The following is a 26,593-nucleotide window of genomic DNA, read 5'->3' as shown; positions in this document are numbered from 1 at the left end:
TTTTATGAAAATAAATCAGTTATTTTGAACTTAACTCCAATTTTAGAAATTAAGTTTGTTTTTTTTTAACAAAAACTGGCACATAAAGTCTACAAATATGACATTCAGAAAATGGTGGACATTCAGAATCCTGTAACAAAATTCTATTTACCTGCTAAGCAGTAACTTGTATGAGCCATGCTATTCTTGTTTTTCGCTGTTAAAATTCTCCAAACCAGGTTTCCTGCACACTACAAAGGAAAAAGTTGCATATATTTTCTTTATTCTATTTCACATTTGGTTGTATCTAATTATATATTGAACTTTAAATATATATTACAAGTATAAAATTTAAAATAAGTTTAGTTGAAGTTTTAAAATTCATATTCAAACAATGTTGAATTCTCAGAACACAAAAACTCTTTTGACACTGACAAAGGTATTTAGTATTGTTAAAAAAATCATTTTCTTCTCTAATTCATTTATTTGTAACATTGTTCCTGCATTATTATTTTTTTTTAACTTATTCGTTTTTTTATCTATTTAAATTTTCAGGATGGTTTTTCACGGGGATTGTCATTTGGAAACGAAGACTTTTTTGATTCACATACTGCTGCAGAAACTCATTAAATTCTGTGTAAATGGACATTGTATTTTCTGGGCATCTCATATTTTAACACATAAAGCACAATTGAAGCTTAATTGCAGCACAGTAACTTGTAAAAATGTACATTACCAAATGGGACCATAAAGCTTCATGATTTAACAAGTTTCTACTTTTAAATTCACTCTAATTAGTTATCAGTATGTACAGTTTATAAACGTCAGAAGTTTGAATGTATTTTTAGGCCTATCCCAAGCAACAGATTTTAAAATTTTACCGTCCTTAACTAAGAAATCTTGAATTTTAGAGCTTAGTTATAGCTATAGCTTTTATTTTTTAAAAGTCTTGATAATGATTGTAGTGAGAATTTTACTTAGACTGTAATCTATTTAATTTAACCCTCTAAGCAATCTGTGCCTGTGCAAAATTGTGATGAAATATCATTGGTACACTAATCACACTACTTTTCTATTAAATAAGATGGAAATGACTGGTTTTTGATGCAAAAAAGCCAGGGCAAATGCTCAGAGGGTTAAGTTGAATTATTTTTATTATAAACTGAGAGAAATATATCCCATACATGAATTTTAAGATAGGAATTCACTAATAGATTTTCTTACTCGATATATCTAGCAACTTAACAGTAAATGTAGCAACTTGCGTCAGTTTTTCTGCGCACAATATATACTCTAATGATCGCAATGTACTTTGTATCAAATATATAATTGGAACTCCCAAACTATTGATGATATTCAATCCTGTTATGAAACAACCTGTAAAGGGAAGAAAAAAAAATTATTTTACAAAGCTCCTCTAAATAATAATTAAATTTTATAATTATTTGAAACCTGTCACAAGAAACAAATGTAGACTAATTGATGCATTGTTATTACAAATCATTACATTACATGTTACTATAATTTATAGTAGAAATAAATAATTTAATTGTAAATAAACTATATAGATTCTTTTTACTATATACAAAATTGTTTTGAGGATTATGATTTAGATTATATGGTATCATTGAAACAGTACTATTAAACTGAAACAAATGAAAATCAAGACAACTTTGTAAGATTCTATTAAGTGAAATTTTAAGAATTTATTTTATTTTAACAATGAAATTTAAAAATGTTGCCATTTACTTTATATTTACATACAGATAAATGGTATGATATATTTTTTCTAATATTCTCATATATATTTGCTTATAATTTGAAGTTAAAAATAGACCAGCAAAAATTAACTGTCCTTAAAAATATGTGCCAAAAATTAATGAGTTCCTTAAACTTAAATTTGTTATTTAAATAAATTTAAAGTGTTTCAAATTCTAATTAAATTTGTAAATAATTTCAAATATCTTTTGTGTTTTTATTTTAAAATGTTTATAAATTTAAAACAAATGTTAGTGATACTAAGTGTTTTTATCAGAAAAATATAATTTTTGCATATTTTAGTGGGGAAGAATAATTGAACTTGTAATTTATTGATCCAATTTTCTGCCTCCCTTTCAGTAAATTGCAGTAATATTGATAAAATGTTTTGCAATACATAACCTTTCTTTAATCAGTTGTTGCTGTAGTGTTACATAGCTATTATACATATAAATTTTGTGTTTTATTTGTGTAAAAAAATTGCTTCGGATTAGTAAAAAAAAAGTATTGACTAATAGTTTATATTAATTTATTTTGTGTTAGTGATTGTTAAATTTAAAAATTTGTATTGTTTCCTTTAAAATGGGAACTGTGTTTATTAGTTTTTATTGTAGAACCAATTAAACAACTACTGTTATATTGTTAAACTTTTGTATATACATTAATTTTTTTATCCAGTTTGTGTAAAAATGTCACAAATTTATTGAAGACAAATGCAAATATATTATAGTTTAATTTTTTTTTAATTTCTAGAACATTGACCAGTTTTGATGAGTTATTTCACACTATTTATTAATAAATAAACATGCGAAATGTCAAAAACCTTTGATTTAGTATGATAATCATAAAATTTTTACTGCTAAATAATTCAACTTTATTGTAATATGAATTAATCAAAAATGCCGACTGCCATTGTATATTGTTTTATACTGCACTTGAAAAATATCTAAGACAGTTAATATTATATTTTTTTTCTTCAAATTAATGTATAGATTTTTTAAAGGGCTAAGCAAAATTAATTATAATCCTTAAATTACAAATGACTTTAAAATTGAAGCAAATGGCCTTCTTCGGGCTTAAAACTACATTATGAAGAATGTAATCAATTTTTAATTAATTTCTATACAGGTTATACTTGTTGTTACGACTACTTGTCAAAGATAAAAATTACACTGAAAATTTAACAAGTATCTTAGTATGAATTTTATATTGCCATTTTATAGGTTTAGGTTAAGACAAAGAAATATATAATTTGTATATATAATATTCCAATCATAAGTACTGTGCCATTTATAAAAATGTCTGCGAGATATTTAACGATTTTTTAAAGAATAAAGTTGTATAATGAAATTTTATAAATCTAATGTTTATGAAACTTGACATGAACTGTGTTTGTATACTCATACTTTTTGCAGTTAATTAAGGATACTGTTCTGAAAATTGGAAATTTACAAATTTATTGTTCCTATTCTTTTAATGAATCTCTGCTGCTTAAAAAAAAATGTTCTGCTTTGTGAAATATGTTGAAAGATTAATTAATGTTTGGTTCTTCTGTTATCATTAATAAAACTTTTAAAAACCCAAGAAGTGTTGTACATGTGGACAGTTCTTCAGAATGTTTTTTTTTCCTTAATCAGTATTATATTTTAAAATAGTATCAGTTTATAAATTTTTAAATGGCAGGAAATTAACCTGTCATTGCCTTTGTTGTTTTGGGTATTATTTGAGTTAACTTTTTTTTTTTTTGGAGCTTGTGCAGTGAGGGGGGTGGGAGATATCACTGAGTTACTCTAGTTCTGAAGCAGTCATTTTGTGATAAATGGTTGGAGGGCTTAACCACAAATATGCTAAGTAACCAGTGCAGACAATGTTTTAAATTGCAAAATCAGACTCAAAAACATACTTTCTCTTTTTTTCTCCAATGGATTGGTATTTTTGACTAACATGTTGTTGTTAAAGACATACTTGGAAGTATAGTTCCAATAATTTAGCCAGGAGAGCGGTTGAAAATTTATTCATTTACACTTTTTGCTTATTTCCCTGTATCTAGAAAAGTTCAAGCAAATTAAAAAGTTTATGTACATAAAATTCGTTTATTCAAATACAGCCTCATGCAAAAAAATATTTTTGACTATTTTTTAGTTTTGTTACTTTATTTACTGTGTTTGAAAAAATTTTACACGTTAATTTTTATGTAATTTAAAACTATGTAGTTCAAAATAAATTTTTCTTTTCAATTCCGTAACTTATAATTAGCATATTTAAGGTCTACCACTTGAATCAGAATCAATAATTAGAATAAGTTATTTAGGGTTATTAAATTTTTTCATTGCACACTGTGTAAAAACAAAGTTTCACGGTAAGTAACTTTTATCCTGAAGGATCAGATTTTTATCTAATATAACTAGTTCACAGTTGATAAAAACTATTATTTTATAATTATCCACAAATTTTTTATTTATCAGTAAAATGTATTTACTAGATAAGCTTTTAATATTTTTTTTTTACCCTGCAACTTTAGTTTTTCCAATTCTAAGATACCTTTTTGGAACTTATTCCTGACTATTTTCTCTTATATATTAATGACGACTTTATATTAAAAAATATTCCAGAAATCAGTGACCTATTTATAAAACTCATGAATGCTTCATACCAAAAATATGCCTAAAAACATTCAGATCTGAATTTTATTAGACTTTTTAGTTCTGAGATATTTCTGGAAATATTCAGAATTTACAAGAAAAGCTATGTTAGTGCTACCAAATTCAGAGTAGACTGGGGAAGATCTGTATCCTGTTAAGACGAATTTTTTACAAAACAAAGAATAAGTTTGAAGGAATGGTAAACTTTTATATTAACTTCACTTTAACAATTGTTCATATAATGAAATGATATGTTGTCTTTCCCAGTGTCTTTACGATTAATCAAATCGAGCTTTAGATTAATCAAAACACATTTTTACTAGTTCATCCTATCAAAATAGAATTAATGTAATAAAACTTCACTGTATTCATGAGTTTTGACAGGTACCAAATATACTAATTGTACATGTATTAATATATTTGGTACCTATTAAATCTGCACCAATTACCATAACACCAGTAGTTCCTAATTTTTCACTAACCGCGATCACGATATTTCCGGAAATTCAAGGTTCAGAAGTGCCAAGAAATCATCTATCACATTTATGTGTAAAAATTCTTGTATATTTTATTTAAAAGTATTGGAACTAGAATTCATACTTGGCCTCTCTTTCATTTGAAAATATTTTTTCTGGTAGAATAATAAATATGATTCGAGATGAAAGTAAACTTACACATAATTATTAAATTAAATTATGTTGCATGTAATTTATTTAGAATTTTACATTGATAAAATATCACTGATTTAAATTTATGAAGAAATTAATTTTTTGAAATGCGTCATTAATGATTTTACTCAAGAAATTTTCATTATTTTTGAGTTGGGTTCACAATCTCCCCTGATTATGAATCTTTGACTTCAATAATACCGAATTTTTACGTTTACCGAATTTTTATGTTTCTCCTAAACGAATTGATACCCTTACTCCATAAATTTTTCTCTTTAGAAAGTAGTTTTATTATTATTATTTCAATTAATACCAACATTATCGGCGTCAAAAATGGTATGGCGAGTTTCTACTTTTAGTTACCTGAGGGACAACATAGTTAAGAATAGAAATGTGATGATCGGCGTCATTCCCGAAAGAAAACGAATTGTTGATTTCATTCAATAAAATTTATTTTTAAGGAAATTTTAAATACTGCTTTAACATACCACTTCATTTTGAATTACATTCATTTTGATTTAGAACTGCAGGGTATAATTGATCTTGACAGTTAAAAAATTTTCTTGATACATTTCTAATATGATTCATTGTTAACCTTATTCGAGTTTTTTATTAATATAAATAATCTCAACAAAAATCTCTTTTTTAAGTCACCATATATCTTTCATGAAATTTAAAATTACGTAAATGTTGTTTAATAATGAAATATTCTCCAACGATTACATATTAATTGTAATGATATCTTTTTTCTATATAATTTGTACCCTGATAATGTTTTAAAATACATTATCAGAATCTAATTTTACTTTCTAATCCGAACATAACCAAAGTCAAATTCTAAAAAATCAAGTAAAATCAAAATTCTAGTAAATTAATTCTATTTACGAGGATTTAATTTAATATTGACTGATTATATTGATTACAATTTTGATTATATTTTTGAATATTGATTATAATTATTAATTAAGTTTTATCTTAGCTTAATTTTTAGTTACAGTACAGAAACTATATTCAATTAATTTTATACTTAAAAGAAATCAACATAAGTATAGTTTCATAAAGAAATTCAAATGAAACAGCAACTTTTTTTTTTAATTACTGGAAAGCTCATTGCACTAACGCCTCTCTCACGAAACGCTGTAATTGTAACCCTTAATCACTGTAGTTTTTTATTCTTAAAAATCATTTAAAAAATAGTTTGGTTATGTAATACTTGTTACTCATTTTGTTAATATATTAATCGAAATGAAAAATAAGGATAACTAGATTTTAAAAATTATTACCCGCAGGTAAAAAAAGTTATTTAAACTTAATACAAAATTTGTTATACAACAAGAAGTAATTTCACTCGCTAAAATTAGTTACAGTTAAAATTAAAAATAGTTATAAATTGTTTTGAGCCTTTTTGTATTTTTAAAAATTTCGATAAAATCAATAACATCAGGCAACATCAATTCTCGCACTCTTGTTTTATCAAAATTTTTCATTTTTTGTAACTTTTGATCTGAAGTCAAGAGCCAGAATATAAAATCGAGATTTCAAGAGAGAAAATGAATAGGCATTATTTGAAGCAAGCAACGTGAAAGATATTGCGAAAAAAAGCGCATAAAATAGTAATCAACTTCGAACAAATTGAAATATCAATGAAAACAAAACAAAGTTTCGTTAAGTTAATAAATGAGAATGGTCCTTTTAGCACTTCTGTAATTTCATTCACGTGGACAGCTAAGTGGTTCACGTAGAGTATATAAAAAATACTACGTGATATACATACGAGTTTAGCAGTTAATAATTCTAGAACTAATTATCTGACTTTTTTTTTTATTGTACTCCTTTTAGTTTCCTCTATATCTCCGCAATTTCACTTTCAAGGTCTTATCGTTTTCGCTCTTTTAATACAAAATGTAACGTCAGGGCCAGCAGGAACTGGGGAGGGGGGGTTCCTCACATTTTATAAATAAAGGGCCCCTTTTATGATTACAAATTTTCATTTAATATTTGTGCAATTAAATTTACAATAAAAAATAGATATTAAATCTTTTTTCACTCATCGCCCATTTTGAAAGACAAAATTTTTTTTAAAAAAAAAAACTTAACAAACATTTATTAAAAGATTTAACATTTTTTGACTTTCGTTGTTTTAACGTTACAATTTTCTTTATGATAGTTAAAGTATGTAAACTTGATTAAATTTGTCTCATATTTAAAAAAAAATAATCAACTTGACTATAATTTTTAAGGAACTTCAAATGAAACTTGCAACTAATTTTAATTACTAGGAGTCTTATCTTACAATCAATCACTAGTTTTTTTTCTTAAAAAATGTTTTAAAAAAAAGATCATTTTAGTTTTTAAAATATTTATCACTCTTTAATGTAAGCACATTTTGTTAATAATCGTAACGAAATATACGGATAACTATAGATTATAAAATTAATCAACCGTACTTAAAATAATATTTAAACTTAGAAATACTCAATGTGTTACACAATAAGAAAAAATTTAACTTGTTAAGAATTTATGTAGATAACCTTCAATCATATAACAGTTTTAATCTCGTTTGACCCTTTATATCTTTAAAAATTTCGAAAAGAATTTTAATATTTATATCTGGCAACATCTAATGCACTGTAAGCAACACTGTATTTTTTTAAATTAAATTTGTTCATTTTTGTGTAATTTTTGTCATCAGTAAAGTTGGAGAGTATAAAATGAAGGTCTCGAGTGAGATTAACAATGGATAAATTGGCATTATTTTTATAACCCCTATCTTGCCTGTTGGATGAAATTTTTATGTGGGGACAGGTCTGCAATCCGCGTGTTGAATCGCACTGTTCTAAAGTGAGTAAGAGTATAAGAGCAAGAAAAACGTGTTCAATGTGCTTTTATTTTAAACGCAGAGAATAATGATTTAATAAAAAATATGGAGGTAGCAAAATAAAAGAGAGAATGTTCTTTTGAAGCCATATGGCGCCTAAAATTAATTTTTCATATATTGAGCTTCAGTATTTTTTAATATCCTTCCATAGTTCTGTCTACCGAATATCTACTATTTAATACATAAATTCTTTTTTTTCTCCTAAGCACTAAAATAATAAAAACAGCATGCTTCTGACAATTTTTATTTTTTTTAATAAAGACAATATCAAGTTTGTCAAAGAATTATTTTTCTTTATCCTGTCGCGGAATAAAAAATTTTAATTTTCCAAAATTAATGATCCTTTTAAAGCTTAATATGACTGCTTGACTTTTACTTTCGAAGAACGCGCAGTAATACATCCAACATCCGGGTTATTTATTAACCAAGAGTGTTTGTCATATCAAAACCACCTTCCTGTTTTCCATTTTGGTCAGCGCAGCAGAAAATAGTTGTCGCATTCTCCAATTAATTGCTGTCATAGCTAACGTTGTTTACCAAAGTTCGTGTAATATATTCTAATGAAGACTAATTAAGGACTAGGTTCTTGCATTTGCTTACAATATACGTTTTTTTTTTAATTTTGAAAGTTATAAATAATATTCTTTCACAGCATACTTTGTAGCGGTAGAATTAATTTTAAAAAATGGCACACTTGCTTCATGCTAATCTAGATGACAAAAAAGAACATAAATTACATTTATGCTCAAAAATAAAGTTTTTGTTTTTAATAATGTTTTTAATTTTTTCTTCTAGTAAATGAAAGTTCATTCTATCTTCAAAATTCAATAAACCATTTTTTTCATGATATTTGTATAACTATAATATTCGAAAAACGGAAAAATTGTTTTAAATGAAGGTTTTATTTTTTAATTACGAGATGACTTAGTTCCGAAGTTGCTTTCTTAAAAAAAAAATTTAATTTATCAATAAAAATGGCCTTCAAATAAGAAATCTTTTAAGAAATTAAATTTGTTGTTTAATACCCTCCAGAATTTTCTTAATATTTTTAAATGTAAAGGTTATTTCAAAACATGTTCACTTGCTTTTTTCTGAACTTTTTTTTTCTTTTAAATAAAAATATTTAAAAACTTGAGTAATCGAAATGAAGTAATTTTGCATAATTTAAACGATGATTTTAAGAATAATGAAATGTTAAATCTTAATAAAAAATGTTGCACGAAGCAATATTTTATCTTAAATTAATTTGTCAAACGATAATTTTTCAGCTGACAGCAATTTTAAATTCGAAAATCCTGATAAAATTTATCTAATAAAAATTCTAATAAATAGGGATTGGAGTATTAAATATGTTATTATTAATTCTCTCATTCAAAAATAAAGTAGCTTCTGTCTGTAATAAAATCGTTTACGGGTATGGCTATTTGCCTAAAAATAAATAAATAAAAGAATCAATAATTTAAAAATAACAAAGCGTTCTCACGACGATATTATGTTTGCAATTAATAGAATTTTCAGACATCGTCCAAATTTCCAAAACTAATGGACCAATTTTTAAAAAAATTGACATGATGATGCGTTAAATATAACTCAAACAAAATAACCATTCAAGAGATTTAACGAAATCATACCCTCGTTTTTAACACCCAACTGATTCAAGCGATGTGAAATATAGGAGTTACGGAATCGACCAAGAAAAAAAAGAGTAAATGACTGGCGTGATCTCTTCACAGTCTGTTTGCAATGGTATACAATCCGAACATACATGCATTCAAATTCTACGTCATTTTGAAATGAAGAGAAAAATAAATTTTTATTTGAATTATTAGATATAAAACGTATTTTGCATAGTCACGCCTAGATCTTAGTGGATTACTTAGTATTGTACTATATCTTAGTAGATCAAATAGATACTCAACAACGATCTAAAAGTTTCAATGTTCAAATTTGTGGGAATTAGTTCCACCTTTATCTTTTGCTTTTTTTTCTGCACCAAGATTTAAAAAACATCTCAAACTATTGCACAAAAATTAAAGTTGAAAGATTGTGGGAACCAATTTTTTAATTAACTACGTTAGTTTCAATAAATTAATTCCACTAATTAATATGATTTCAAAACGTATCTGTTTTGACTGTAGTGTTCTTTACAGTCATCAAGACCCACGTCTCTAGCCTACATATGCATGGTGTTCCGCAATAACCTCAATATAATTTGTTTTCACAAATTCATCTGTGCGAAACTGACCAATCATTATTTAGGATGTAAAAGGCGAGAGAAGGATTAAAATGATCAAACATCTGTTTGTTTTTGGCAAGTCACCGCCTGTAAGCTCCATCCTCAAATTAAATGTTTTGAGGTCGTTTTAATTTCTCCTTAACTCTTATTCAGCTCAATAGTGAAAGGTCAAAGTTTAAAAACTTTTTGTTTTTTATCTTTCGCTTTGAAATATTAATTTGTGAACCGTGATGTTGTTGTAGTTCATTTACGTTGCACTAGAGCTGCACAATGGGTTATTGGTGACGGTCTGGGAAACATCCTTGAGGATGATCCGCCATCACAATTTTGATCCTCTGCGGAGGGGATTGCACCCCCGCTTCAGTAGCCCGACGACCTGCACGCGAAGTCGAGCACTTTACGGTAGAACAGTTTAACGAGGACCAATACCGCACACCCTCAGTCCCTACTCAGACTGATTCACGTGCTCACCCACCAGCACACTGACAGCAGCCCGTGATGCTTGATTTCGGTGATCTGCTGGGAACCGTGTCTTAAGGATCAGTTCACTGCGGGACGTGACCCGTAATGCGTTGAGTTTCTTTAATTTTTTTCAATGATTCTAAATATTTATTTTAATATCAGTAATTATGGAACCCCTCTTTTGTATACATGATACTAAGTGAACCACTATTTGCGTGACCTTGGTACTGAGATCGAAAATTATATTACCTTAAATGCCCGGGTTTTGAAGATATATTTATCGGAGATATGTTTTTTACTCTTACACATTTCATTTTATTTTATAATCGGCGTTGAAGTGCCAATTCTATTCTGAGTTTACGACTTTCAATGTTCAACTCCATAACCCTGTAAATTTGAATCCAATCCAGAAGAGAAAGGAATTCTTGGATCAAACTTTGGGGGCAAATTTGCTTTCATGGAGGACTTTCGAATGGAACTAACCAACATTTGCATTACATGAAGACAAAATCCAGAAAACCTTCCAAGGTTAGTCCGACGGAATGTGGATTCCAATTCATGAACCGTCTAACATTGAGGATATTTTATGACAGCACTGTGGTCGGTGCGTGCCGGGAGCAGATTTTGTAAAAACAATGGGTCACCGCCTTGGCAGTCGAACGCTCAGTTCGCTTGAACCACTACTACTCGAATTTTTTCTTTCACATTATAAATGCCGTAAAATGGCAATTAAAATTTTGATTGAACATGCCAAATGAGGCGGTAAACGGTACAAAAAAAGAAAGAGAAATATTTTACTTCTTCAATGCTTTTTCATGCAGCGTAATCATCGAGTTGTGTATAATATATTTTGTTAATAATGCCTAGTACTTTTCTGTCAATTATACTTCCTACCTCTGATACTTAAAAGAGTTAAAATGTTTTAACTCGCTTTTTTTCAACAGATTAAGGATGGGATGCATAATAATTTAATACGTAAGGAGATTCATTGATTAGAATTTATATACCCAGCTGAATTCATATGATTCATTATGAATGTATATGTATGTATATATCTATATAAATGTATATGCATGAATGTATATGATAATGTAATGTATATGTTTCGGTTCTTAAAAGTTTAATGTGAGGATGCTTCTCATAGGCTAACATGCCCGGTAGCGATTGTAAAAAATATTGAGATTCTTCAAGCCCTGGCTCAAACTACTGAGGTTGTGATTCAATGTTGAACAAATTTTTTCCAGAGTTTATAATAATTTTTAAAGGGAGTGAAATTTCAAAATGTTTCAATCGTGTGTTGAAATGTTTTAACACACTTTTTTTCAACAGATTAATGATGTGATAGATAAGAATTTAATACGTAAGGAGATTCATTGATTAGAATTTATGTAACAAGCTAAATTCATTATGAATGTATATGTATATGTGTGTATATATCTACATAAATGCATATGTATGAATGTATATGATAGTATAATGTATATGTTTTGGTTCTTAAAAGTTTAATTTGAGGATGCTTCTCATAGGCTAACATGCCCGCTAGAGATTGTAAAAAATATTGAGATTCTTCAAGCCCTGGCTCAAACTACTGATGTTGTGATTCAATGTTGAACAAATTTTTTCCAGAGTTTATAATAATTTTTAAAGAGAGTGAAATTTCAAAATGTTTCAATCGTGTGTTGAAATGTTTTAACACACTTTTTTTCAACAGATTAATGATGTGATAGATAAGAATTTAATACGTAAGGAGATTCATTGATTAGAATTTATATACCTAGCTAAATTCATTATGAATGTATATGTATGTATATGTATGTACATGTATATGTATGTACATGTATATGTATGTACATGTATATGTATGCATATATCTACATAAATGCATATGTATTAATGTATATGATAGTATAATGTATATGTTTTGGTTCTTAAAAGTTTAATTTGAAGATGCTTCTCATAGGCTAACATACCCGGTAGAGATTGTAAAAAAATTGAGTTCTTCCAGCCCTGGCTCAAACTGCTAATGTTGTGATTCAATGTTGAACAGATTTTTTCCCAGAGTATATAATAATTTTTAAAGCGAGTGAAATATTTCGAAAATACTTTGTCTGTTAAAAAATATCTAAAGTTTAATTCTTACAACATAAACTGAAAATTGTCAATAAATTTAATTCTAAAATCATTTACTCTTAACAACCTTACATATTGGTTTTTATAGAATAAATACGGTTTTAAATACTTCAAGCAAATAAATGCAAAGATGTGATCTCCATTTTTAAAGAAGCAACATTATAAATAAAAATAAGTTAAAGCAGTAAATCAGGGGGTGCTTATAGGCCTCCATAAATCTTTCCCTACGTGACTAAATTTCCGTTTTCATGATTTTAGGGTAGACATTATCGATCATCCATTGATTCCTTTATGTACCGTATTTATCTTGAACTCCTTTTGAAAGGTCAGTTTCTTTTTGCCAGATGTATCAGGCGTTAATAATTCGATTTAAAGATACGTGAATTCTCGCACATATATTTATCTACATGAAAGTTTAGAAAAATTAAATTACAAACATTCTCTCATTTCCAGTTAACGTGACAGTAGTTTTTAATGCTACTACATTCAATAAGGATATCGATGGTGTTCTTTTTGACAAAGTATATTATTAGATAGACACAATGTTTCGTTAGCCCTTAAATGAGGCTTAAAATAATGATTATGATTTATCTAATGATTCTGATCCATATTAGATCTTAAAATAACGATTATGAATATTACATTACATTTGATAATTCAGGGTTAACTGTGGAAGTTGTAGTTTAGTGATTGTAGGAAAATCGAGTATAGAATGTATGGAAACACAAATGAAACTAAAATGAATAATCCTAAGAAACTGTAGCAGAAAGATAAACCACTTTATTAGATTTCAAAATTCAGATTGAAATTTTCACTTGTTTTCGAGTGGTCAAATCTAATATTTATTATCAAGAAGACCCATCAAGTAAATAATAAACGCACGCAGTAAATAATAAACGCAAAGCGATGCGGAGAAACGCATCGCTTTCTCCGTAAAAATGAAAAAGAAAAATTTAAGGAGAAAAACAAAAGAAAAAACCCTGGTAGTAGAAGGAAATGGTGGTGACCGAGAAAGGTAAACCAGTGTTGGACACTTTTTTATGCGGAATCGAAAATCAGCGAGGAAAGAATACCATTAACGACAGAAATTGAATACTGATGAATAAAACTAGATTCTAGAACATCAAGATGAGCTGATGTAACATGAATGGAAAGAATTTTGACTTTTTTGAAGTTAAATTTAAACAGGATTCCAAAAAAATAGTGCGTTTATTGATGAATCATCTAATTTTTGACAACCAAATTTGCCCTGGAACGGTATGTGATAAATGCCCCAACCAGCGATTGCCAATATTGATAGTAGCTTCAGAGACTCATTTTATTAACAGTTCTAAAAACGACTTTAAAACGAAAATGGTGCATGATAGCTGCAATTTTGTAACAAACGGAGGAGAAAAACTTTATTCTCTGTAAGGATTAGAAAAAGTGGGCGTTTGAGTCTAGATCTTCATAATGAACGTATGTTTTGAGCATTTGAAATTTAGCAATTTTTAATTTTTGAAGCTTCTATTAAGAGATGAAGGTGTTTACAAAAAACTCTTTTTCGGTATAAAATCACCACACCTTACTTAAATATTTTGCAGCATTAGGTCAAATTATTTTATAAAAGTAATTTATGTATTCTTAAACTTAAGAAATTGACCTGAGAGTTCAAAAAATCCACATAAATGCCTTCAAATAGAAAAAAGAATCAACCTCCCCTACATTAAACTTCGGATAATTATATTTATGCGTTATGCTTATTTATTCAGTAATTACTTTATATTTCTGAATATGATTGTTTCATTTCATACATTGAAATGTGTTCTGTTAAACCTTCCTAATTGTAAATTTTAAAGTTCAAAAGTTTTTTTTTAGCAAAAATTTTTAATTAGCCTTTTTGAAGAATGCAAAAATTTCTTCGAAATTTATTTTGTAAACTTGAAATGTATAACAATGAAGAAAAAGACAATTTTGATAAACAGAATATCAGTTAAATACAAATAGTTAATGCAAATATGACAGACGTTTTGATAAGACAGGAATGCATATCAACGCATAATTTCAAAATAATGAAAATACAAATGTTTAGGTACCAGCGCGGAGGAAAAATAATTTTGTATATAATTTTCACTTTTTTCCAAAATATAAATTTTCGAAAATGTTTCCAATTTTACATAATGAATGTTAGTCCATCAGTCGAAAACAATACAACTTTAGAAATATTCTGATTTTTCTGAATCAAAACTCTTGGCAATAACGCGGAAGCAATAGAAATTTCATTGTGGTGCCATCCCCAAACTCAGAAACTTTTCCTCCAAGTGAGGCATTGTCAATAGCGCTACTCATCCGACCAAAACAAACACAGCCATATGAGATCTTTTCAGTGAGGGGGTTTTGGACGCAGCTGCTTCTGCGTAAGCGGCTAATTCGAATATTCTTTTCAGGGAAATCCCAATTTGCATATTCTTTTGCGGGATCCTTTTCAAAAAGAACGCAAGGCCCGTGCGTTACTGTTGAAAGGATAAACTTTTCGTTCTATTGCAGTTCTGAGATCGTGTTTCGACGATTTCCATTGAAGGCACAGGAAGGCAGGATAAGGAATTAGCATTCGCCAGCTAAGTTATTGGGAGTAAAACTTTCTGGAACTCTGGTTCATTGTTGTTCTCGTTTTATACCATTTTCACTCTTATTCTGTCCGTGCGCGCAAGGTAAAAAAAAGAAAGAAATTTTTCGTTGGGAGATCCTAATTCAGCTTTCTAAGCTCGATTGTGAAGTGGGAAAATAGCGTTCAAAAGATTTTGGAATGAGGTATTAGAAAAATAAATATATTTTGAATTAAAAGTCTTTTAGAAGGGGGAAATGGTGATTTGAAGATTTTAATGATTATACTCGTGTTTTTTTCTTCTTTTTTCTCTCTTAATTCTTTTTTCTTACGAAAATAAAAAACAGCTATTTAGTTTCTTATAAATTATTATTATTTTTTTACATGCAGAAATACTTAAAATGTAATGTATTAAAATATTCAAAATGTGTATAGACTACACATATATATCATTTACAATAATTCGTATCACTATTATATGAAATAGAACTTACAAAAGTTTTGATTTTGAAGTGAATTTCTTATGAATTAATGATATTTTTAAATTCATAAATATTTTTAACGTAATGTATCAACATATCCAAAAGATGTACATTCTACAAGTATAAATAACCCACCAGCACTTAATAGAGCATACTGGGTAATTTTTTAAATTCACAATTTAAGAAAGATTAAGTTTCACAACATAATAGGCAATGATACAAGCAAATTAAGTTACACTATGATTCACTAATAAATCACAATAAACAACAACTAAAAGTGGGTTGGCTGCAACTGTATATGTGTGTATATATCTACATAAATGCATATGTATGAATGTATATGATAGTATAATGTATATGTTTTGGTTCTTAAAAGTTTAATTTGAGGATGCTTCTCATAGGCTAACATGCCCGCTAGAGATTGTAAAAAATATTGAGATTCTTCAAGCCCTGGCTCAAACTACTGATGTTGTGATTCAATGTTGAACAAATTTTTTCCAAAGTTTATAATAATTTTTAAAGAGAGTGAAATTTCAAAATGTTTCAATCGTGTGTTGAAATGTTTTAACACACTTTTTTTCAACAGATTAATGATGTGATAGATAAGAATTTAATACGTAAGGAGATTCATTGATTAGAATTTATATACCTAGCTAAATTCATTATGAATGTATATGTATGTATATGTATGTACATGTATATNAGTATATGTCATTTACAATAAATTGTATCACAATTGTAAGAAATAAATCGTACTTAAAAATGAAATTTTTATTTTGGGGGAAAATTCCTTATGTATTATTGTTATTTTTAAAGTTTAGAAATATTTTAAACTTAATAGATCCAAATTTTCAAAAGGTTTATATGATACAAATATGTATCATTAATAATAAACTGTATCCCCAGTTGTAAGGAATAAATAGTATTCACTATCTTCGTTTTGATTTTGAGTTGAATTTCTTATGATTTTTAAATTCATTATTTATTAAATTCAGGAATAATTTTAGCGTGATACATCAAAATATTCATAAAGTGTATATACTGCAAGTATGAATCATTAACAATAAGCCTTATTACAATTGTAAGAAATAAATCGTACTCACAAACGATGTTCCCATTGTGGGGTGAATTTCTCATGAGTTCTTGTTATTTTTTAAATCCAGGAATATTTTTTTAATTAATACATCATAACATTTGAAACGTGCATATTCTTTAAGTAAGTCTAATTAACAATACTTTGTAACACAATTATATATAAATACACAATTATAATAAAAAAAGTCGCACTCACAAGCGACATTTCAATATATTTTTGGTATTTAATTTTAAACTGTTAGTGATTGTAAACTGTTGATTAATTTTCTTTTACCTAGCATGTATTTTTACTTACTTACGATTAATGCTGCTTTACGTGCTAGCACATCTAAGCAGGTTTTTCACATTTAAAATCGTATACAAAATAAAGCAGTTTAAACTCAAATTACTACTAATCACAGTTTACAATTGCTGCTCGAAAGAGCGATGACTAACAGAGATACATGATTCACAGCGGCACATGAATTGTAGCACATTAGTTAGCAATTCTGACGTGCAAGTTGAAGAACCAGCATAAGTGCTTCACGATTGATTCGAAAAAAATAGTTGGACAACTTTTCCTCTATTGCTAATCTATGAACAATAAAATAGAATTTAAAAAAACTGATAAAACAAAATTTATTTTTGAGAACTTTTATTTTGCCATATTTAGCTTACCATATAAAGATGCCAACTACATAAAAATCTCAATTTTGAATTTTTTGTCGCTTACGTTGATTCTTCAATTGCGAGGCAGAATTGAGCACCCTACTGGCTGAACGCGGTATTTTCGCATTTACATTTATACATGAGATATGTTTATTTAAGTACTCTCTATTTGCCATTACATTATTGACAGTATCTCACTCTCCTGAAAAATCTCCTGAATAGTAAATGTTTTTATTAGTTAAATTTAAAGAGTGCGGATTTCAGTTTTTCTTTTTTTTTTAGTTAATATTTCTTACACATAAAATAACGGATCCAACAAATTATGTATTTATAAACAAAATGAAAAAGGAAGAGCATAAAAGGAAGCGTATAAAACCTGTATATTTTCTCCTAAAGAAAATTTCCTTTACTTCGAAGTAATTACTTTCTACCCATGTATTACATCAACACTTTTTTTTCTTCCTATACTTCACCCTTGTATCGAGTGAAACATATATTCCAATTTTTTTTTCCGGGCTTATCTAAGATTTCCTTAGGTACTTGAAACAACGCATTAATTCTTAGTACCCACATCCATAGAACCTCTTCAGTAAACGCAAAGAAATTCTTTTTATGGAACAGTGCCATTTCCGTCTGTAGCTTGCAGACACTTTTCTCACCACTTTTAATCAAACCGCCCCCTAACCCCCAGTGAAATAACCTTCATAAGTGCCCTCTCAGGAAATCTTACCAAAGATTGACCATCCAACTGGGCTTCGTTTATGGTCTTCGGATTCTGCACTTGAGCAATTTATCTCGATATTTGAGAGAGGGGAGAATATTAAAGTTGGTATATTCTTCCTGTTGTCCAATAACGCAAAACTCACTGATTGCGTGCTGGTGTTAAATCTATGTTATGTTGGAGATATTGTACACTGTAGGCTTAGTTATTGAAAAATTATTGGCAATGAATTTTCATCCATCAAAGCGCTGGAAACGTATAAAGAGTTTCACTATAATGCTGGAGCATGTTAAAAAAGGCAACGCATTTATTTTTCAAAGCGGAAAAAAAATTTCTGGCCGAATGCAGTAATAAACTGAGCTACTCGTTGAGGATTTGTTTAGGTCTTGGAAGAAGAAATCGCAAAATTATAAATAATAGCCAAGTAATAAGCTGAACTACTCGTTGAGGCAGTGGAAGAAGAGATCGTAAAATTATAAATAATAAACTGAGTAACAAGTAATAAGTTGAACTACTCGTTGAGGATTTTCTTATGCCATGGAGGAAGAGATTGCAAAATTATAAGTTATAAGCAGAACTACTCGTTGAGGATTTGTTTATGTCTAGGAAGAAGAAATCGCAAAATTATAAATAATAGCAAAGTAATAAGCTGAACTACTCGTTGAGGATCTGTTTATGCAGTGGAAGAAGAGATTGCAAAATTATAAATAAGCTGAGTAACGTATAATAATAATAACAGTAATAAGCAGGACGACTCGTTGAGGATTTGCTTATGTCGCAGGCGAAAAGATTGCAAATTTATAAACAATAAGCTGAACATGATTTGTTTATGTCGTGATGGAAGAGATCGCTAGAGTTATGAATGATAAGCTGAATAATAAGTAATAAGCTGAACAACTCGTTGAGGATTTGTTTATGTAATGGAAGAAGAGATCGCAAAATCGTTTTATGTATTCATAAAATCTGTTTTATTTAACATCACGCTAGTTGTTCTGGATTCAATAATTTTTATTAAAGTGATGAGAAAACTCAACTTTGGAACTATAAATACAATTGAAACATTGAACGAAAGTATGCAGAGTAAATAAAATTGTGATATAAACACTAAGTTATACATTAAAGAGTGTCTATAAGGAATGTCTACTTGGAGCCTCAAGATGAACTAGGGAGTGTTGTAAAAGAAAAACTTAAGAAAAACGCATTGTTATGATAACGAAACGCATTATCATTACAATATTTATATGTACCATTCGCTCGATGTCTTTAATTATTATTCGTTCTTGGATCAAAGTAATGGAAACAATTATAATAAGATAAAAATAATCATTGTTATTTAAAACAAAAATAATTTGATTCGTTACGGGATGTTGTAGCTTTACAATATGAAAAAATAAATTTTAAATAGATTTTTCGTATTGTAAAATCATAACAATTAACTGCTAGAGTATTTTGAATGAATAATATTTAAAAACCTACAGCACATAAGTCACAATATGAGCGAAACACTTACCATAACAAAAATAAATGCTTTTTCAAACAAACTTCATAGGAAATGAATTTGACATTAAAAAAAAAACTTTTAAGCTTTTCTGTAAATTGATAAGAGCAAAAATTCTATCTGCATGATAATTTTGAAGGAATCGTAGAACAGTAATATTTCAGTTTTAGTATGTTAAAATAGTAATTAATTCAAATAACTAAGTTTCCATGACATAATACTATTTTTTTCATGCCAAAATTGAAAGAAAAATTGTGGAATAATATTTGAGTTTTAGTGTGTTAAAACAATAACAAATTCAAAATGTAGAGATTTTATGGCATGATATGTACGTTTTTTTGTTACCGCCCATATAGTTTCCACGATACTTTTTCCTATTCATAATACTTTCAGTATAATCACAAGTGTAGAACTAAAAATTTTTGTGAAGAAAAAATATTTTAGTTTTAGTGTGTTTAGAGTCCAAACAGCCGAGATTACATAGCATAATACTTTTCTCCTTTTACCAAAAGTTCATGACGATACTTTGTTTGTACATCTAAATGACTTGAATTTTCAAACAGCAGAATTTGCAGGGTAGAATAGGTAACCAGTTCAAGCAAACCAGTTAAATTTTTTGTTCTATATAAGAGCGAAAACAAAAATTCCAATGGCATCGTGCTATAGTATAATCCTTTTAGTATAATCACGAGTGAAAGAATTCTATAATTTATATAAAGTAAGAAAAAAAAATCGGAGAACAATATTTGAGTCTTAATGTGTTAAAACCACAACCAATACAAATAAATGTCTAATATTTTACAGCATAATGCTATTTTCCTTATTACCATCCGTAACGTTTCTACGATTCTCGTCCTTACATCTATAGCACTATAAATTTAAGATAATACTTTAATACTTTTAGTATAAGCAAAAGTGCAAGAGCTCTATATCCTTACATTAAAAGAAAGTCTTAGAATAGTATTTCAGTTTTAGTGTGTTAAAAGCTACAACCATTCCAAGCAGCCGAGATTTCATAGCATAATACCATTTTCTTCATACCACCCATAAAGTTTACTCCGATACTTCGTTCTAGAATCTATACCACTTGAATTTTCAGAACATCGTAAAAACTGTCAAAGTAACAGAAAGAAATTCGCAGCAAAGTGACATCGGAAAGCATTCCAAGACTTAAATATCCCAACCGGATTTCTTCCTGTTAAGACTCCTACTCAAAATAAAACTCAATTTAGGAATCGGACGCGGTATAAGAAAGAACAAATCGCATCTATATTGCACCGCGACAATAGGTAATCGTAGTAGAAGCAGACCAATTCGATAAAATGCAATAGAGAATTGTGTTGTGTGGAATGTCGAACACTCTTATACGCGAGGGATATTGAATTCAAATGTGAAACGTACAGTTGAATGCTTCCAGAACTTTCTCAAACTCGTTCGATTTCCGCCATTTTGTACCAAAAGAAAATAACAATTCACTTGCAGAATAACTTTAGAGAAAATGCAAATAAGGAAAATCGTTACGAAAAGTGTTGTTTTCTTGTTCTAGATATGAGAAAAATAATACGTGAATATTGCTGTATTCGAAAAAGGGATACGTTTTTTAAAAAAACAGTTCTGAAAAATTTTCATAACCTTATATATTGTAATAGATATTGTCTCAGAAAATTAAACCATTCTAATATCTTTTTATATACACTACCATATAATAGTGGAAGAAACACTTAGAATTTTTGACATTTTTCTAAATTTCTCAAAAAATACTTATAAGATTATTTCATAACTTAAGAGATGTTTTGGTCATGCGATTTTTCATACTTAGCAATAAGACCTAAAGCGTTCAGAGGTTTTAAATTGATAACAAATTAATAAAAAAACATGTATTTTTGAACTCCCTAAGGTAGAAAATCAAGCAATAAGTTTGTAGTTTGTATCGCTTACTTTAGTTGCTATTTTTAATAACCGCATAAAATTTCGTAAACCTAGAGTACATATTTATGGAGAAATGGACATCAAAACTAATTTTATCAATAACTAATTTTTTTGTCTTAAGTTTTTTTGCTACTTTTAAAAATATTCAATGGAATCAAACAAAATTTTCGGAGCAATTTAAAATTTAATTACAAAATAATTTATTCAAAATTTTAAAAAAAATCGTTAAAACTATGTAAGATATAAATTTTTAAGGCAGTCCTTTTATACAGTGCGAGGGTAAAAAATTTTAAAGAAATTTCTTCATTTTATAGGGAATCATATATGACAACTAATGAAAAAAGTTTAATTTGAACATCTTAAAAATTTAAAAAATTTCAAGTAATTTTTTAAGTAGCTTTTGTACTTTTTAAGAAAATATTTAAAATGATCAGTTACGTTTTCCACAAATTTTATTTTGTATCATAAGACAAAATTAATAACAAATGATAATACCTTACAATAATCATCCGGAAACCAAAATGTTATGGTGTAAGGAAAGAAAACATACTTTTATGGGGGATGATCCCCACAATACCTGTCTGACTTTTAATAAATCTTGTTTAAAAGTACAAGATGAAATTTCAGAAAATCTCCTGATCGTTTTGAACTTTCTTTTAAAAAGCAGAAAAACAAATTTTTAAGATATTCAAATCAAGCTTTTTTCATTAGCTGCCAGATACGATTTACTGCAAAGTGTAGAAAAAAAAGTTTTTTTTTTATTTTTTCTGCGTATGCGCAGTTTAAAAGAGCCACTTTAAAAACTTATATTTTGCGCAGTTTTTAACAAAAAATTTTTCTTAATTTTAAATAATTTTGTAATTAATTTTAAATTGCTTCCACAATTTTGTTTCATTCCATTGAATATTTATAAAAGTAGCAAAAGACTTAAGGCAAAAAAAAGAAAAATAGTTTTTTTATAAAAATGTCCATATTGCCATAAATATTTACTCTAGGTTTACGACATTTTACGATGGTATTAAAAATAACAACTAAAGTAATCGATGCAAGTTACGAACTTATTGCTTGATTTTCTAACATAGGGCGTGCAAAAATACTTTTCTTTCGTTAATTTATTGTCGGTCTCTGAAAGCTTTAAACCTTATTGCTAAATATGAAAATCACATGAAGTAAACATCTTTAAGGTCATAAAATAATCATTTAAGCATTTCTTGAGAAATTTAGAAAAACGTCAAAAACTCAAAGTATCTCTTTCATTATTGTGAGGTATTGTATATTTAGTCATTTTCAAATTAGTGAGGCATTTATAAAAGTTTTTCTTTAAAAAAAAAATATTCGAGTTGCTATATAAATAATTCCAAAAAAGAAAAAAAACTGAACTTGTAAGATATTACCTGATTGAAAACTTCAATCGCTTCAAAAATAATTAAACATATTTGAAGCGAATTAAGTTTTTAATCAGGTAATATTCGAATTACTATTTATAAATTGGACTGTTCGCAAAACTTAAGACATTGCACTTTTTGATTTGAAACACAAATTAAGAAAAGTAAAACATTAACTTAAATCGGAAAAAAGTTGCCTTCTGCTCAAAAGTTTTTTATGGAAATTAAAAATGAAATAAAAAATAAAGTAAAATAAATTACCTGAAAGAGTAAATAATTTACACTCTAAGCAAATTTACAATATAAATCACGGAAATGGCTTTATGTTAAATTTCATAGGGAAATAAATTTATGGTAGGTAACAGAGTGGAAATAGATAACAAAGGGAAAAGCTGCCAGTTGAGCTAAATTTTAAATGTTCTTGCATTGTAAATTACTGAATTTTAGACATGCAAATAATAGTACCTACCTATATCTCCTTTAATAAATATAATATTTAATTAAATACAAAATTAAAAGTCAATGATTAAAAGTCAATATTATGTTAACAGAGCGGAAGACTGACAACGGGGAAAAACAAACTGCAAGTCAATTTACTTAGGTTCAATTGTAAAGATAAAATATTTACGTAATTAAAGGCACCGCTCACCAATGGGAAACAAAATGTAAAGCAAATGTTACGTAACATAAGGCAAAATGTAACGTCAATCGAAAAGTGTGAGAAAAAATTCGCAAAAAAGCACTTAAATTTGCAATTAACAGTTGATCAAATTATCATATCGAGAGAAAAAAGAAACTTTAATATTTCCATTTCAGGAAACCAAATTTCAACTTTGAGGTTGTCTTACCGCTGCCTTTATTTTAGAGTGGACCATGTGGTATTTGAACTTTTTGTGCTCCATAACCAGCGGTCATGGAACACAAAAAGTTCAAGTATTTTGAAAATGACAAATCTTTTGTATACAAACTATTGATGCTAAAACGATGCGATTTCTATTTGATTGCAAATACCAAACCCCGATGGATAAGTAACCCCCATGTGGTGTAAGATTAGAACTCAATAGTTTTAATTTTTATATTAGACTTCAGAAATTAGTTGTTATTAAATAATTGTAAAATTAATTAATAACAACTGTATAATTCTATTAAATAATTACTAAATACTAGAAATTAGTTGTTATTAAATAATTGTATCACTTATATTATTAATTCAATAATTGCAATAAATTTGCTTCTCTTATGAAAGTGTATTCAAAATCTTCAAGAGAAAATTCTACTATGGAAAAAAAAGTTTAGCCATTTTGAAATGCTCCAAATTCAAAACTCATCGTCAGAGGTATGTCAGCAAAAAATGTTTCAGATAAGTAAATGAATTGTTAACAGTTGACCTGTTACACATAAAAATAGTTTATAACTTTTAATAGTTTAATTTTAAAGATTTATAATTGCATCAACGCATTGTTCATAGTGGTTGAACAAAAGATTTAATTTTTTATAGTCTAAATATTAGGGAGACCGGAAAGTAATGTCGTTTCGGCGCATTAGATATTCGTTAGTCTTAAAAACCAATTCATTTTTTTTCGATCCTTTTCGATTCATTTTCGATCCGGCATTGAAAGATTGTGGCTAGCGAGGGTGAATACATTATTGATTAAAAATAAAATTTCGATAACAAATATCAATTGCGCCGAAACGACATTACTTTCCGGTCTCCCTAATATTATGCAAAGAGCCGCGATGGCTCAGGGGATAGAGCGTTCGCCTTTCAATGAGGCAAACCGGGTTCGAATCCCAGTCGATACGAATTCCGCATCCGGCTTGAACCGACTACAGTGCTGACGTGAGATATCCTCAGTGGTAGACGGATCATGGGTTAGAGTCCCCTTGCGTCAGGCTAACCATGGGAGGTTCTCGTGGTCTTCCTCTCCATGTAACGCAAATGCAGGTTATCTCCTTCAAAAAGTCCTCCACGAAGGCTAATTTCTCCCAATACTCGATCCAGGAGTTCCCTTGTCTTCTGGATTGGGTTCAAAATTAGAAGGCTACGGAGTTGAACATTAGTAGTCGTAAATCCATAAAATTGGGTCGGCTGTTCAACGACGGTCTTAAAATAAAATAAATATTATGCAAACTAAGTATTTCTTCATACTTAGTTATTAAAATCCAGTGTTATCTTTATAGTAGTAGATTACAGAAAATAAGAAATGATTAAAAGAGAATAATAAAAAATATAAGGATATTTAAATGTACTAAACAAGAATGAGATTATTCTTAGGATCTGTTATTCAATTAACCGTGCAAATCCTAAACTACACAAAAATTTTAATTTAAATTTTCTTTTTCTGTGCGACTAAACGATTTTTATAATTTAAAAGAAATTAAATTTAAAAACTTCAAATGGGAAAAAAACGTAACTTAAAGCATTATCAAACTTAATACACAAGTGTTTGTTGGAAATAGTTTTTTAAATTATAACTTCACCTAAGAAAGACGTGGAGAAATTCTGTATTGCGAAATCCCTATTCAAAATAAAACTTTTTTTAAAAAGAAAAAAAAGATCAAAGAGGGGAATTCTTCTGAAAAAGTATCTTTGAAATAGTGGATAAAAGGGAAAGAAAATATTAAACTATTCCATGCAACTTCCAGAGGCTACTATCATAATATTCTTTTGAAAACATTATCAATTGTGTTAGTTTAACGTTTGTTATATGTTCCTACAAAAAAAAAATTTTTATAATAATTTTCTTTTATCCTTTTGATGTCTTAATAGAGGTTTTTATACAAATTTTAAGTAATGTTAAACAATATTCAGCATAAATATTTAAAATGAAACTTCTCATATATACGTAAAGCACAGAGTTTAGCAAAATACAGAGATAACAAACAATGTAAGACTGATTTTTAATTGTTTATATTTTCGAAACCATTTTATGTGTTTCAGTAAATGATTCGAAGTTAAAGGAAAAAATACCAAGCTTTTTTCATTAACAAATGTTGAGTTATTTTAGCTTTAGTTAAGTTCAGCATTCTCAACGATTCCTTATCTCGCACAATCCATTAAGTGTTTTCGTTTTTTGTAGTGTTTTCGTTTCAGTGGTTCGAAAAAAAAAGTCTTTGAAAAATGAATAAAAACTTACGATGTATGATTCGAGGAACTTGGTGGCCATGCTATTTAGTATGTGTCACCTGTCACCCACACGCGTAAGTCAGTGCTTAAAAAGAACCGATACCCTAAACACTGCAAGAACTTAAAGAGCACGTTAGTGTTGCATTAAGAGCCATTAATTGACAAAGTTTGTGGAAATAACTTGATTACGGATTGGATGTTCATCACTTAAACACATTTGTAATTAACAATAAACTAGATATGTTTTCTTTAATTCCGTATATAAGTGCATACGTAATATGTGTAATAGTTTCGAAATATGTAAAGTTAATAATAATAGTTAAATATATAATGTGTGTAATGGTTTCGGAAATATACATATTTAGAATCTA

General features: G+C 28.2%; 1 protein-coding gene and 1 long non-coding RNA gene across 5 annotated transcripts in view; one reads left to right on the top strand and one right to left on the bottom strand.

Annotated features, from left to right (window-relative positions):
* The window catches only part of LOC107450354 (PTB domain-containing engulfment adapter protein 1), a 47,647-nt gene extending 44,323 nt beyond the window's left edge, over positions 1-3,324 (top strand). For all 4 annotated transcript variants that reach the window (XM_016066121.3, XM_071178413.1, XM_071178414.1 and 1 more), the window contains exon 12: positions 535-3,324. In XM_016066121.3, the coding sequence (XP_015921607.1) occupies positions 535-609 (75 nt within the window). In that variant the 3' untranslated portion in view covers positions 610-3,324. The remainder of the gene's footprint in view (positions 1-534) is intronic.
* Positions 1-26,593, bottom strand: part of LOC122269062 (uncharacterized) — a 103,779-nt gene that overhangs the window by 4,051 nt on the left and 73,135 nt on the right. The window contains exon 3 of the long non-coding RNA XR_006224952.2: positions 152-230. This is a non-coding gene — a long non-coding RNA (uncharacterized lncRNA). The remainder of the gene's footprint in view (positions 1-151; positions 231-26,593) is intronic.

Source organism: Parasteatoda tepidariorum, chromosome 3, assembly GCF_043381705.1.
Source record: "Parasteatoda tepidariorum isolate YZ-2023 chromosome 3, CAS_Ptep_4.0, whole genome shotgun sequence".
Taxonomy (NCBI): Eukaryota; Metazoa; Arthropoda; class Arachnida; order Araneae; family Theridiidae; genus Parasteatoda; species Parasteatoda tepidariorum.
Note: the sequence above shows the minus strand (reverse complement) of the source record. Positions and strands in the feature narration are given on the sequence as shown.